We start from the raw sequence: 16,310 nt of genomic DNA, 5'->3' as shown, positions 1-16,310 counted from the left end.
CCCCCAAGCCACCGCGTCTCTCCCAAGAGAGACGCAGGGCTCAGGCATGCTGCAGGCCCCACGGTAAGTGCCACCCGGCATTTTGTCACCCCCTTCAGTGGTGACACCCGGGGCGGCCCGCACCCTGCACCCCCTTCCTCCGCTATTGGGATTGGCATCACTGCAATGTTTTAAGCGTCGGTGACAGAGTTGGCCAAACACAGTTTCTGTTTGGGAAATTAGAGAGAGCAGCATACAAATCTAGCAGGTCAGGGAGAAGGCCGTGCTAGAACACTTTCCTCTGACATCTAGGCTTTGGTGTGAGGGAGTTTTGGGATTATTTATTTTTTTGTATGTGAGCCTTCTTTCTTACTGTTCCTGACTTACTTAAGAGTTGGTGGGCACTCAGACCATGTCTCAGTTTCTGAACATTTGGCAAGTCTCTGTCTCTGGAAAGAGTTCTGGACGTGACTGCCCCACACTGGGACAAGGAGCCAGCAGTTGCCAGCCCTTGAGGGTGTGTACCTGAGGAGGCAGCCAGGAGTTATGGGGACAGAGCACCATTAATTCACTCTGCCTAAATCCCACATGCATAGATGATATTTCCACTATGCTAGGCATACAGTACTGAAGGGGAAAGAATCCAGCATGGCCTGCCAGATCTCTTATATCCCAAACCTGTGGGTGTCTAGAAATAGCATATGCAGAGCAAACTTTCCGGTAAACAATGTCCTCCCCCACCTGCTCCGCTCCCGCTTCTCCCTCTCCTGCTGGTCGTGTTAGTGCATTCCATCCACGTCTGTTTTCAAGGCTATTTTTAGCTTAATAAGGTTGGTTACTTAAGATAAAACGGAAGGCGCCCCTTGCTGTTCAGGAGGCACCCTGCAGAGCCTCCGGGGAGATCACCATCCAAGGCGGTGCATTCGCCTCTAGGCTTCTTTTTTATCACCACCTCTCCGTTAATTACGTGGAACAGCAGAAAAAGGGGTTCAAGAGGTGAATGCAGGGCTGGACCCTTTAGGGCTGCTGTGTGACAGTGAGTGTCTGCCAGCGAGTGGAGGAGGAGGCCAGGAGGCACAGTCAGCTGTCTGGTAGGACTAAAGGGCACCGTGGTGTGTCCATACACTTCTCAAATAATATACTTCTGTAGCAGGCAGACACGCTGCTTTCCTTTACCTCAGCAGCCAGAACTGATATATGCCTTTGCAAATATTTTAAGTAGACACCTTTGGGAGAAAGTCTAGTCCCATAGCGTTTATAAAATGCAATTTAACATTTCCCATAAAGTAGAACTGAAGGGGAAGCTCTTAACAGAGAAACAAAGGATGAAAAACATCCCCCTTTGACCCCAAATTCAGGATCTGCATGCACAGCCCTACTCCACTCCTGCCCCAGACACTTGCAGTGCAATAACTACATTCAGTTCTGTCCTCATAAGTCGTCATTTGCTTTGATTTCACCAGCAACAATAAGTTATGCCATGTTCCTAAAACAATTGCCTACACAGAGGTGTGAACTTGCTAAACAACATAGCAGTCTTTGATTCCTTGGCAGTTTATCTTCTTGCTGCCATCTGCTGCTACCAATAAAGCCCTACCTGAAAAGATACTAATACAAATATTCACATAGTCATTTTCTTTTGCAATATCAGTTTCATTGTAGCATTTTATTTTTTTTACCTAATGAAGAGCTTTGAGGAATTAAAAACTTTGCAAATTTTCCTGCATCGGATTATCTTAAAAGGTACCATGCAATCTCTTATATGCCTGTCATTAAGACTACACCCTAATCAGTGTATGTGTAAATGATGCCCCTCCCTTTGCCAGTGTTCCTCGACTCTACAAAATCTTTGGGTTAGGTAAGAGGATTGAAAAGGCTCCTTGGAGGGGCTTTGTTGCCAGCTCTTCTTCCACCTGCTGGAAGATTTGACCTTGCTGTGTGACTGTGCCAACCATTTCATGAGTAGCAATGTCAACATCTCAAAGCAAAGCAACAGTCATTTTGATTCATTTAGACTAGCTTATCACATTAATTTACTTGCACTAAAAACATTGCTGTGGACTGTTTTATCTCTAAGCCTCTTCTGTTTGTCAGAAGGTATTTTAAGCAGCGAATGTAAAATAATATTGTGAAGACAGAAGGTGTCCCACATCATTGTTCAAAGCTTTGTCACATTCTACTGCCTTAATGCTTTGGAAGTGATTCAGATCTGTGCATGCTTGCTCAGAAATAAATTCCACTGGTAAGTAGAACTTCCTTCCAAGTAAATATGTTTAGGAATGAGGCATTCATAAAGGAGGGGACCCCATACTACAGAAAAATGGATGTGCACTATATATCCATCAGCCCAGCCCCCAGCTTCTAAAAAAGGACTCCTAAACCCAGAACAGATTGTAGGCAAGTTCCATGTATGTACGTATGTATGCATTGATTGGTTGGTTGCACTAATATACCAAATTTTACCAAATGGTCCCAGGGCAGGTTGCAAATATATAGTGTACTCATACTATCCGTCAATCTCTGATTAATTTTTTATTTCACCTGCAGGAAAGTTATGGGAGAAACTTGGGGTGGGGGGCTTTATCTACTAGGGTCTGTCTGTCTGATGCCTGCATGAGCATATGACTGGCAACAGGGAGCTGGGAGACCATGGCACAAGAATGGGAATAGTTCTCACAAAGTGGCTCGCTGATTGCTGCTAGTTATGTGCTAGCTAACCTGATCCTTCAAGCAAATGGGGACTGTGTAAAGAAATCTCTGCAAATGTCATAGCCAGGGGGGCAGAGGAGGCCCCCCATAAACAAGTACCGTCGTACCTTGGTTTTCGAACAGCTTAGTTCTCGAACGTTTTGGCTCCCAAACGTCACAAACCCGGAAGTGACTGTTTCAGTTTGAGAACTATTTTTGGAAGCCAAACGTCTGATAGGACTTCCACAGCTTCTGATTGGCCGCAGGAGTTTCCTGCAGCTAATCAGAAGCCGCACTTTGGTTTCTGAACATTTTGGAAGTCGAATAGACTTCCGGAACAGATTTGTTCAACTTCCAAGGTACGACTGTAAATAAATACAAATTCTTAACTAACTGACCCGCCAACTGCGTCACAGATAGCTGGGTTCTGCCACCATAACAGAATTGGGGGGGGGGGGCACATAAATCCTGGCTATGCCCATGTCTCTAACCCTTTTTGTTAATCCACAAAGGTAATTCATTTCTCTTTGTATTTGTCAAAATAGAGAGTGGATAGGTATTTACTATTGTATCAGCCATTGGCATTAGAGCTTTGCACCTGATGCAGGGTGTTGCCAGGAATTTTTTTTGAGGGGGGAGGTGTTTTCTTAGCTGGGGGCAGAACCTCAGTTAACTATGTATTTTTATTGTTTTTTCTTGATGCCTCTCCCTGCCCCCCTTGGCTATGCCCATGACCTGACGTGATATATTAATAAATTGAAGAGTTACTCCACCACAGCATGCCATAAAGAAATAATGAATAAACTCCCTGCATGTGGGTACTGTATTTGCCAAAAGAAGTGACTACTATAATTTGATTCCAAATTTTAAAAGTGGTGTATGCATACACATACAAACATCTCCCATTGTTGAGGACTCAGTTTAACACCATATTTGCATTTCTAGAAAATGAAAGCCCTATGCAGACATTCTGGAACTCTAGAAATATAACACTTGATGTCGGTTGGTGGGAGGAGCAATGCAGGGATGTATCGCCCTGAGCAATTGGGATGAAGGGTGTTATATAAATTTAATAAATAAATATAATAAGTGAACTTTATCTTCTTCACCCCTGCCTGAAGAGGGGGACCTGCTTCCACTTGATTTTTCCAGTGTGGCCCCCCTGAGCACAGGAGCCTTCCTGCTTCAGATAGTTGCCCTCCCAACTCCTGGATAGCGCTGGAGATAGGAGCAGAGCTAGCTTGCTCCTGTGCTGGATTTCTGGATTTCCAAAACTCCTGTACAGCAAACCCTACTAAAATGTAAATGATTGGAAGCAGAGACCTCCCCATGTTGGCTAATCTCCAAGCACCAAAAAGGTTTAGCCAAGGTTGGGCAACTGCACTACATTAAGCACTTCTATACCTTCTACCTAGGGGCGCGGGTGGCGCTGTGGGTTAAACCACAGAGCCTAGGACTTGCTGATCAGAAGGTCGGCAGTTCGAATCCCTGTGACGGGGTGAGCTCCCATTGTTCGGTCCCAGCTCCTGCCAACCTAGCAGTTGGAAAGCACATCAAAGTGCAAGTAGATAAATAGGTAGCACTCCAGTGGGAAGGTAAACGGCATTTCCGTGTGCTGCTCTGGTTCACCAGAAGTGGCTTAGTCATGCTGGTCACATGACCCGGAAACTGTATGCCTGCTCCCTCCGCCAGTAAAACGAGATGAGTGCTGCAACCCCAGAGTCGGTCATGACTGGACCTAATGGTCAGGGGTCCCTTTACCTTTATACCTGCTACTATCATCTGGGCCTTAGTATACAAACAACACAGTGGTGGGGAGGGTGCCTTTAGCCACATACAAGAAACAGGACAGGATCTCAAATTTCCACGATGGCCATTATAAGCACCAACCCACTCAGATGGGTGGGATACAAATAAGAACATTATTATTGTTGTTGTTGTTGTTATAAACGCCCAGCGCCTGCCCCCTCTCTGCCAAGCCATGGCCAGAGCTCATGGAGTCCCAGACGCCCACACAGGGTCTGTGTCCCTTTGGAGAACAGAAGACACTGTGGAGAGACTCATGCTTTAAGAAATAGGGTTTGTTCATCTATTTACGCCCTCAGTTGGCATGGAGGGGTTCCAGATCTTACCGCATGGCCCAAAGCATTGCAGGCAGTCCTTCCTTTTCCTTTGTGAAGATGGATCTCCCCTCCCTTTCTCCTTCTTCTTCCCAGAAGCACCTTGCCCTTCCCCAGAGCAGCTCCCCCGGCAACCTTTCAAACCCCTGTCCCTCTTCACACCTCAGGGCAGTTCTCTTGCATTGGCAAGAACCTTCAATGGGCCCTCAATGGCTCTCTACTGTTTCCTTAAGGGATCTAGCTTGGCCAGCGCAGGAATTCCCAGTCTGGCACAGCCCTGCAGTTTATGTTTCAGTCCATTCCCCATTAATCAAAACCCTGACATTTATTAATTTCTAGGGTTTACTCCAAATCTCTAGCTCCATTGTTATTGTTATTGTTACTAGCCCATGGACCTAATTGCCACCCCCATATTTTTGGGAAGGGGCCCCGGGGCCCGCCCAATCTCCAAATATAGTAGGCTGGTGGCAGCTGAGTCATGGCCATTGAAGCCGTGCTGCTGCTGGCCTGCCACTGCGCTCGGCTCCACCCCTGGGTCCTCCGGCATCCTGACGTCCTGCGCACAATGTTGAGGTGTCGTGCGTATGATGTCATGCACTGCCAGCTCCCCCATCTTCTCCAGATGGTGGCGGCTGTGCTTAATTCCAACAGGTTAAAGTTTCTGAACTATTGGTATAGAACCAATGCTAGTTTCAGACTGAAATAAAAGAGGCTGGTTGAAGCCATGCACTGGAAAAACCCACTCAGAGCTCCTCACATACTGAAGCCCACATGGAGAGAGAGAGATAACAAAGGCTTGGTGGTCCATTTCCTCTCAAGGTAGGAGGTGATGACATGGCCTAAACAGGGCAGGCCCCTTACTCTACAGTTTAACCCCTTCAAGCACAAATTAGATTCAAACACGCTGGGTTATATGAGCCTTGAGCCCTGTAGTGTCTGGAGCTCCCTGCTTTGCTTTTCGTGCACTTGATGTCATATAGTATCAGGTGGTGGGCAGGTGGGTGTGGCTTGCCCACTTTTGCCACACCCACCACTGGCTTTGGTCCCCCCCACCTTTGGTCGTCCCCCCCAATATGCACAGGTGTGTGTAGCCTTCCCACGGTAACCCCTTTTCATCAATAAATTCCATGTGAGGTGAGAGGGGGATAAGCAAGCATCTGAGAAAGCAATGGGAATTCTGAAGATCCTAACAACTTTTATTCTCTTACCGTGGAAAACTGAATCCACACTGAAATGATTTCAGCTCAAGAACCTCTTGCACCCTGAACACATGAAGCTGCCTCATCCGGAGTCAGACGGCTGGTCCACTTTGCCTAGCCATGTCTAATGTAACTGCCAAAGGCCCACCTTGGACAGAGGCCTTTCCTACTGGAGAACCTGGTCCTTCTGATCTGTGGGCCCTTCCCATTCAGACAACACATTCCTCAAAACTAGAGGCAAAGGCGTCTTGTCAGTCCCGGCGCTGGTCGTGTGACTCTGCCGGCCTTTGCCTGCCAGTTCACTGCCATTATGAATCTACGAGGATTCCCTCCCCCTCATAACTTATGCTTCATTTGCAATGCTTCCTCGCGCCTGTGCAGCAGCAGCAGCAGCAGCAGCAGCTCTGTACATGTTTCACAGCCACTCAGGTCATGTACTGTGCAGTTACAGGACATTTATTTATCTGGTAACAATGAGAAAGTACAGAGCTGCTCTGACTCCTTGATCACACACATGGAGGGTCAGGGGACAGAGTCGCTTTGTGGCTTTGTGTTCTTGGTGTCGTAAGTTGTTTGGGCTAAAATTAACACATGGGCAAAGAGCTTTGCCTTTGTTTGAAGAGAAGGCTAAACACATAGATCCGCCACCCCCAGATCAAAGATGAACAACTGGATTGGCAACGTAAGTAGTCTACAAAGCACTCTGGGGAGGTGTCTATATATTGTTTTTGCAGCATCTTAATATGCGGAAGTGTTTTTTGACATTTTCAGGCACAGCATGCCCTGCTGATATTATTTATTTCACAACATTTACGGTATATACTGCTTGTTTACAAAAAAAACCTTTAAAAAATTCACATTAAAGCAGATAAAAACAGGTAAAAGACAACTAAAATCCACTGTAAGCGAAAAGAGGTTCAAATGCATGTCAGCATTCTGCATAGGCTTGTTTGTATTTTATATGGCTTTAAATTGTTTTTAATGTTGTAAGCCACCATGGGAAAATAATGTATTTTGAATGGCAGCTCATAATTTTTTAAAAAAATAAAATTAAAATTCCTGTTTTGTAGGTGTGCTAAAGCTTTGGTGACTTTTGGTGCCCTGGTAAACCAGCCAAGTGAAGAATCCCAAGAAACACCTCTTCACATAGCAGCTAAGCATGGTCTTCCCGACCACACGCTCCTGTACCTGAGGTGCGGTGCTCTTGTGGACCAGAAGAACAGCCAGGAGGAGACAGCACTCAGTGTGGCTTGCAGAGAAGCAAAGAACAGGGACAGCCAGGAGAGCTACTTGCAAGTATGTCAGCTGCTGCTGGAATATGGAGCAGAAGTAAACACTGTGGATGAGCAAGTGAAGACTCCGCTTCATAAAGCCTGCGGGAATGCTCATCACAGCTTGGTTGAGCTCCTGCTGCAGAGGAAAGCCGATGTCAACGCCATCGATTACAATGGGGCATATCCAATGTCCTGTGTCCTACAGACTGCAGCTTTCAAGCAAGAGCAGAGGCCCCATCTCACAGTACAGACCCTGATAAACCACGGCTCTCAAAAACTGTGGCCCACAGCTTTCATCAAGGTAAGGAACTGTCTTTGTGTTTATTGGTGCCTTTACTTCGGCTTTGAAATTCTGCATCTCCCCTTCAGGAAGCAGAGCTTGTAGAAGACCCATCTGCAGCCATTCCAGGAATGGATGGATTGTTAACCCGGTGGATGACACCCTTCGTTGGTCTGCTGACTAGATGCAGGCTCTTTTACGCACACTCAGCAGCTGGAGAGTTATTCTCACAATATTGGGGAGGGAACGTAAAAACTGCAGTCGAGCCGTCAGAGCCTTTTCCAGCCAACAGGCAGCTTTCCTCTACGCAGGATGCTGACTGGGAAAGACCTGTGCAACCAGACCCAGCTTTGCAAGAATTGCCAGGCATGGTCATTCAAAGGGAACTGGAGAAGTTTTTGATGCAGATCTGTTATAATCATCAGTGTTTATCATCAAAAGTGCTTTCCTGGTTTCAAAAGTTATCACAGGAGGATTCTGCCATTTTGAGTAGAATATCAGAGTTAGTTTGTTTTTCATATATTTAAAATGAAACTTGCTTATACAGTGGTGCCTCGCAAGATGAAATTAATCCGTTCCACAATTTTCTTCGTCTAGCGGTTTTTTCGTCTTGCGAAGCAAGCCCATTGACAGCTTAGCGGATTAGCGCTATTAGCGGTCTAGCGGCTTTTAGCGATCAGCTGAGAAGCGGCTTATCAGCGGAACAGCTGATAAGCGGCTTAGCGCTTAGGGAAAGGGCGGAAAAAAGCAGAAAAAAACCGCGGGAACTCGCAAGATTTTTTCGTCTTGCGAAGCAACCCCATAGAGAAATTCGTTTAGCGAAGCGCCTCCAAAAACGGAAAACCCTTTCGTCTAGCGGGTTTTTCATCTAGCGGGTTTTTCGTCTTGCGGGGCACCACTGTACCATAAAAACTAGGTGAAAGAAACCAAGTTGAACCAATTCAAACAAGTTCCAAAAAGTAGTAGGTTTAATCTACCAAACTTTCACTAATTGGCATCATGTCAGCCTTGAGAGTTTGCATCTTGCTCTTCTAACCCTAATGGGCACAGCCCTGGATGCTCACATTCTCAATGTGTTTCTAAGTTAAAAATGAGTGATTTAACTCTTCAAGACCATGACTCCAGCCCCTTCAAGGACTGTCATAATAACTCTTTTAATGATTTGGGAATCTCTGATCCAAAGGAGGTCAACCCAGCTTGTTAAAGTCTATACAGGTAATGTAGGAACTGTGAAGCATCTGTAGATTTGCCCTGCTTTGTAAGAACTATTTCAATAGTTTAATCAACCCTATTTGATTGAAATATGTGCAGTTCACATCTTGAGCAAAATTAAAAATTTCCCTATTTCCCTCTGCAAAAATACAAAAAACACCCAAACTCTCCATAACTCAAATTTCAGAGGATAAGGAAGACATAAACTGGGCTTTTTAGTGGCTTGCAAAATAATCTAGTTTGACCATGGGAGCAGCTACTTCACATGGAGGACTGGCCACATAGTGGGAGTCAATGTACAAATACCATTGACCTGCAGCCATCACAGTGCTTAACCCATTCCTTTCCCTCTCCCTCCCTCCCTCTCCCCCCTCCTCTCTGTATTTACCACGATGATTTTTCCTCCGCTAGGTGCTGAAATCTTGTGCTTCTGTGCCAGAGATTATTGAAATCCTTTATAATTCTTACCCTCATCTTCCCATCTCTGAAAAATGGCTGGAAGTCATCCCAAATGAAGAATTTCAGGTAACAGCTATACCAATTGTGTTGCTTATATTTGTTTATCTAATCTGGGTTTGAATTTGCAACTTTAGCAAATGGAGTAAAGCATAATCAGATTAACATGTGTCACACTACAGCCATAAAACTTTTAAAATAAAGTTTATTATTATTATTTCATTTTACAATGTATATAAAACAGAGACAACCAATTATAACAATAGACAAAAGTGAAAAGATGGGTGGGGGAACGTTATAAAATAGGCACACAGAATGATTATAGTTGCATATAGGTTAAAATAACAACGCCCAGGTAAAGGCTTATCAACATTATCAGATTGATAATAGTTTCAGATTTTCCAGGCTTGTGATGAGCATTACCTTGAACAGTCTTCCTCAAACTCGGCCCTCCAGATGTTTTGAGACTACAATTCCCATCATCCCTGATCACGGGTCCTGCTAGCTAGGGATCATGGGAGTTGTAGGCCAAAAACATCTGGAGGGTTGAGTTTGAGGAATGATGGTTCTGCTGCATATGTCATAAAAGAAACTTTCTATTTTGGAGATTCTATTTCTTGTCGAAATCTTAAATTAAGTGTAACTTTCTCCATTATACTTATGTTGCAGAGTAAGCAGTACTGTACCAAGCATCCAGTGTAAGATTCTGGGCTGTTTTCCATTGAGTTGCAATAACTATTTTTGTTGCCGAAATAAGACCAATTCTTTTGTGCTGTTTTGTCTAGGATATGTGAAATGTTGTTAATTGTTATTTATTTGTCTGTTTACATGGTTTATATACCGCCATTTAGCAGTGCTGCCAGGGCAATTTACAAAAACATGGCAAAACAGAAACATACACATGGAATATAATAAATTACAACATATTGAAATAATAATACATTAAGAAGTCTGGGAGAAATGTTACCCCAAAAAAATGCCAGCTGCCCCACATATAGTAATGTTGGTAACAAGTTAGCTTCTCTATGAACAGAACTCCATAACTGGAGACTCTTGTTTTGAACTCTATGGAAAGAACAAGCAAGCCAGATATCTTTTTAAAAGTGCCATGCCAGGGGCTGCGTCCTTCCTGGAAGCCATAGTGCCAGCTGTCTGGTTCCATCTCAGTTCAAGTGGAGTCTCTCTCTTTTGAACAGGCCTAGCTTCTCCCAAAATCTTCCCCAGTACCTAACAAATCCAGATCCCTCTTCCCAACACGACCATTGACACATACCTGTACCTGTCTAGATGGCCCTACACGTGGAACAGGCGGCATTTGGACTGGCGAGAGACAATGTGGTGTAGTGGTTAGTGTGCTGGCCCCAGGAGATCAGGGTACAAATCCCCACTCAGCCATGAAGCTCACTGGGTGACCTTGGGCCAGGCACTACCTTGCAGCCTTTCCTACCTCACAGGGTTGCTGTGAGGGTAAAACGAGAGCAGAGCACCATGCATTCCGCCTTGAGCTCCCTGGAGAAAAAGGTGAATTGAAGAAATAAAGACAGTAAAGAAAATCTCAGAAAACAGCTGCTTTGTAGGGCCTGCCTTTCAACATCTTACCTAGCAACGTAGAGTTCACTTCCGGGAACTCCCAGCTCCTGAAGCCACTGGTTCCAGCATGCACCCCTGACTCCTTCCCATCACTATCTACCAGCCCATCTAGATGATGAGCCAAGTAAAGGGGTGAAGGTAAAGGACCCCTGGACGGTTAGGTCCACTCAAATTTGGCTCATCTCTACTTTCAGGCCAAGGGAGCCAGCATTTATCCACAGACAGCTTTTCCAGGCCATGTGGCCAGCAGGACTAAACTGCTTCTGGAGCACAGAACACCATAACAAGTTCCAGAGCACACTTTTGAACTGCTGGGTTGGCAGGAGCTGGGACAGAGCAACAGGAGCTCACTCCATCACGTGGATTCGAAACACCAATCTTCCCATCAGCACGCCCAGGAGGTTCAGTTGTTTAGACCACAGAACCACCCACATCCCTTATGATGAGCAACATCACCCTGCAATCTGCCGACCCATCACACACCCAGCTCTCCTTGATCCTAATGATCAAATCACCCACTACTAGGATCCCTCCAGCCCCTGGTAGAAGCATCCTTAGCCCAAGAGGATCACTGCTCATCCCCCAAGGAATGGGTCCCTTCTAAGCAGCTTAAAGGCATTGCATAGTTGTCTTCTACTCTGGATTAATCTTTCCTGCCTGAGGACTTAACCGTCCAGGGGTCCTTTACCTTTACCTTTTACCTGTATGGAAGAAGAAGAGAAAGTTGCTGGTCTCCTCTTGGCTCCTCTCACTCACATTTTTAATCTGCTTATGGAGCTCTCTGGTTTTCTGAAACATTCCACTCTTGTGTTCAAAGGCTGTAATCCTAAATACATTTATCACAGGGACTTACATCCAGTCTGAATAAGCATGCATTCCCCCCAGAGCATTTTACCTTGTGGTACCTATATTTTCTTTTAACTCTACAATCCCATCTGAGAATGCTTTCCCACCACCACCCTGACCCAATTTCCTCCCAAATTTTACTTTTAGGCACTCTAATCTCATCCAAGGCCAAGAGAATTTCCTCTAAACTGAACATTGATTAGGAGTTTGGGGGTAAATTTCATAATCCACTGTGTGAGAGTAGTGCTTTGTAAATAGCACCTGAACCTTTAATTATCTAGTTATTTTGGGATGGTCTCCTCCAGGGCATTACAAAGAAAGCTGTCAGTGCTTTAGCAAGTGAGTGGGGAGTAAAACAATGTATTGTTTCACTCTCTTCAAAATACAGAGTAACAGGATGACTCAGGGCAGCCTTGGCAGCAGCATCAGATTTCTTTAGAGGACTGTGTGCTGAAGATTTATAGGCTGTGTGTGTGACAACCATCTATTCAATCAATCAATCAATCAATCAATCAATCAAATACCTTTATTGGCATCACAGTGTAAAATGTTTCAAGCAACTGGAATAATTAAAAAGACAAGGGTGAAGCTATCGAGGGTTATAAGGTCACACTATAGTCGTGTGCATTTGGATATGCTGCTACGCCCTGTCTTTTTCCCGAAAGGATAGTTGGTTGGGAACCCTGCCGGGTAAAATTGTGGCTAAAAAGGAAGCAACTAAAGCAGCAATATCTTTGTCCCGATCTGCCTGGAGAAACCTTATTTGGCTTCTTCTCGGAGTTGTGGGCCGGAGGTCCAACATTTTGCTCAGCATCAGTTGGCGAGGTCTGCTGTGTAAAGGGCAATCTAAGAGAATGTGGTCCATTGAATCTAAATTAGCTAGTTACATGTTAAATGGTTGAGTGGAGTTTTGGGTTTCAGAGAATGTGCAAAGTTCCTTCCAGGAGAAAGGTTCTGAGAGAGAGGTTCATTCTTCACCTTGTTAAATGATTCCAAGAGCTGAAATACGAGGTGAAGCTTCACCTCTTTATGGAAATTCAGGATCAGGAGAAGTGTACCCCGGGGTGTAGACAGATTGTTTGTCTCAGTGGTCTAGATGGCCAATCAGATATTTATTTAGTGACCTCTTCGGTGATTCTGCACTTATATTACAAAAGGACTAGCCAGTTCAACCTGCGGATGTATAATAAAATTATAAAGCCCAGGATATACCTATAGGGGTCACAGGGGTGCAGTATCAAAGACCCTCAAGGGGGAACTGTTCAGAATATAGGCATTTGTAATACAGTCATGCCTCAGGTTACAGCCGTTTTAGGTTCCGTTTTTCAGGTTATGCACCTGTCGAAACCCAGAAGCACCGGAACGGGTTTCAGCGGTCGCCTTTTGCGCATGCGCAGAAGCGCCAAATTGCAACCCTGCGTGTGCGCATACACGCCGCTGTGGGTTGCGAACGCTGCAGGTTGCAAATGTGCATCCTGCACGGATCACATACACAACCCGAGCATCCACTGTATAGGTAAATATGCTGTTGTTCTGTCACGGGATTATGCTGATTTTGTTGCATAATTTATTAAATGTGTTGCACTGAGATTTATGTTTTTAATCGTTTTGAATATGCTTGTTTTTATCTGCTGGTTGAGGGAGACTCATATAAGAAACTGTATGTAGAGAAAGTGAATGGATGGGCAAGTCATACAAATCACTGCCACTTTCACAAAAATGTGATGACTGCTGTATTTTTTTCATTCTTTCTCAAGATAATTATGCTGCTGGTCCTAATCATCAGTTGACAAATACCTCATATTACTATTACTAACTCTGGTTAAATCATCTTTTTTTTTTCTTGCTTCAGTAATGGACTGGATGAGAGCCAACAAACTGAAACTCAGTCCAGATAAGATAGAGGCCCTGTTAGTGGGGGGTTCCCTGTTAGCAGAAGTCTGGGAGGTGGCTTGCTCCCGAAGGGCAGCACTCCCTCTGAAGGAGCAGGCACATAGCCCGGAGGTCCTCCTGGATCCTTTGCTGTTGCTTGAGGCTCAGGTGGCCTCGGTGGCACAGAATGCCTTCCATCAGCTTGGGCTGCGCTCCTATCTGGACAGGGACAGCCCAACTACTGCCATCTATGCTCTGGTAACCTCTAGGTTAGATTACTGCAATGCAGTATATGTTGGGCTGCCTCTGAAGATGGTTCGGAAACTTCAGCTGGTGCAGAATTCGATGACCAGGTTGCTCACTGAAGCAAGACGGTGTGAGCATCTTACACTGATCCTGGCCCAACTGCACTGGCAGCCAATTATTTCCCAGGCCCAATTCAAAGTGCTAGTTTATGTTAGGATATTTCCGTTCCACCTTAAAAGGGAGCAGGATGTTTGTGTCACAGCCTGCGTATTTCCTGTTCACAGGATGTTTCTGTTTTGATAGAGCTGTTGTCTCTCTCTCTCTCTCTCTCTCTGCGCCTGAACACACAAGCAGGCAGTCATGTTTTTTCTTTGTTCTGACCAACGCTGAATAAACATTCTAAATGATACTCTCCTGAGTGCAACTTTCGCTGTGCATTATCTGCTGATAGTGCGTGCCTCAGTTCTGGAATGTGGAAAGCTATTTTCTGGAGCTCGTGTCGCTAATTGCTGATACTGCGTTTCTACGGGAGGTCGATGGACGTCCGGAGACGGCTTGGGAGCCATGATGGACTTTGTCTCCCTGGCAGTATCCCAACAGTTTAGACCTATAAAGCCTTTAACAGCTCAGGACCACAATACCTCAAGAACCACCTCTCCCCATATAATCTGTTCTGGACTCTGCGTTCATCATCTGAGGCCCTTCTTCATGTGCCTCCTCCTCAAGAGATCCGGAGGGTGGCAACATGAGAACGGGGCCTTCTCTGCGGTGGCTCCCCATTTGTGGAATGCTCTCCCCAGGGAAGTTCGCCTGGTGCCTTCATTACAGTGCTACCTCAGGTTACATACGCTTCAGGTTACAGACTCCGCTAACCCAGAAATAGTACCTCGGGTTAAGAACTTTGCTTCAGGGTGAGAACAAAAATTGTGCTGCAGCGGCGCGGTGGCAGCAGGAGGCCCCATTAGCTAAAGTGGTGCTTCAGGTTAAGAACAGTTTCAGGTTAAGAATGGACCTCTGTAACGAAATAAGTACTTAACCCGAGGTACCACTGTATATACTTTTAGACACCAGGGGAAAATGTTTATCTTCAACCAAGCCTTTGGCTGATTAATATTTTATGGCCTTTTAAATGTGTTTGTGGGAGGGGGGTTACTGGTTTGTCTTTGTTTCTGTTTTATTATGAATTTTGCCTTCTCATTTTGAATTTTTATGCTGTGAACCACCCCGTGATCTTTGGATGCAGAGCAGTATAAAGGTAAAGGGACCCCTGACCATTAGGTCCAGTCGTGGCCAACTCGGGGGTTGCGGCGCTCATCTCGCTTTACTGGCCGAGGGAGCCGATGTACAGCTTCCGGGTCATGTGGCCGGCATGAATAAGCCGCTTCTGGCGAACCAGAGCAGCACACGAAAATGTCGTTTACCTTCCCGCCGGAGCGGTACCTATTTATCTACTTGCACTTTGACGTGCTTTCGAACTGCTAGGTTGGCAGGAGCAGGGACCGAGCAATGGGAGCTCAATGGTTTAGCCCACAGCGCCATAAATAAATTCCAGGTGGTCACACCTTGCAAACTGTTCTTTCTCTTTCAGAGGCATCTATCTTTCTATGAGTCCTTCCAGAATCAGATGTACAAGGTCCGGTGTCTGCAACATTTGTGCCGCTGTGCCATCAGGAGAAAATTTGGCAGTAGGTGCCATTTTCTCATCCCCCTACTGCCTGTTCCCAAACCACTACAAAATTATCTGCTGTTAGAACCTGAGGGAGTCTTGCTTTGAATATCTTGTACCAAGCCACCAAATCTCACCATTATATCTTGGTCCTCATTGGCGTATGATAAATGAATTGCTTATGAATACAGTAAAGGTTTTTCTGGTTTTCTAACAAATAAGTGCTTTCAGGAGTTTACATTAATAAAACCACAGATTATTACAATGACTTGAAGCTTTTATTTGTATACAATTTCTGTAAAATGTACTTTGGAAATCTTTTGATGCAGTTTTGTTTGTGGCCTCACAGATTTTAGTGATCTGTTAATACAATATAAATAGTACAAATAATACATAGTAACAAGAATAGAGGCTTTGGAACATTTAGGTACGGTAAATAAAATTTCATACTCAAATGCTGAACTCTAGTAAAATGTCATTTTTTCCAATAATGTTTTTATTTTCCAAAATAATAGTAATTAATGACTGAATTCCGAATTAACAAACTATTGATAAAGAGCTAATAAAATGTGAAGGAACAGCTTGTAATAGCAATGTTGTCATAATCTTTAATTTAAAAAATGTAATTTAGAAATAAGCATCTCTGTTTATTACTGTGGTTTTTTTTACCCAAGGAGTGCAGATGGAATCCTGGTTCACTACATAACTTTTTAAATTTCAGAGCAGCCTCCTGACTCCCCAAAAGCTGAAAGCAGCAGCTAGGAGATTCCCAAAGCATTGCCTCTCCAAGGACCTCTGTTATTTTTCCATCTCTCTCTCGCTGCTTCCCTCCATACAGAGCCCAGGCCCTGTGGTGGTATTCAACTAAGTACTACTTGGAGT

General features: G+C 44.8%; 1 protein-coding gene across 2 annotated transcripts in view; it reads left to right on the top strand.

The window, feature by feature from the left end:
• Positions 1 to 16,017, top strand: part of ASB18 (ankyrin repeat and SOCS box containing 18) — a 59,681-nt gene extending 43,664 nt beyond the window's left edge. For both annotated transcript variants that reach the window (XM_083711733.1, XM_083711732.1), the window contains exons 3-5: positions 7,057 to 7,561; positions 9,164 to 9,277; positions 15,351 to 16,017. In XM_083711733.1, coding sequence (XP_083567859.1) covers positions 7,057 to 7,561; positions 9,164 to 9,277; positions 15,351 to 15,536 — 805 coding nt within the window. In that variant the 3' untranslated portion in view covers positions 15,537 to 16,017. The remainder of the gene's footprint in view (positions 1 to 7,056; positions 7,562 to 9,163; positions 9,278 to 15,350) is intronic.
• Positions 16,018 to 16,310: the final 293 nt, after the last annotated feature.

This window comes from Podarcis gaigeae (genome assembly GCF_964106915.1).
Source record: "Podarcis gaigeae genome assembly, chromosome: 1".
In the NCBI taxonomy this organism is placed as follows: Eukaryota; Metazoa; Chordata; class Lepidosauria; order Squamata; family Lacertidae; genus Podarcis; species Podarcis gaigeae.
The sequence above is the reverse complement of the archived record's forward strand: the minus strand, read 5'-3'. Positions and strand labels throughout refer to the sequence as shown.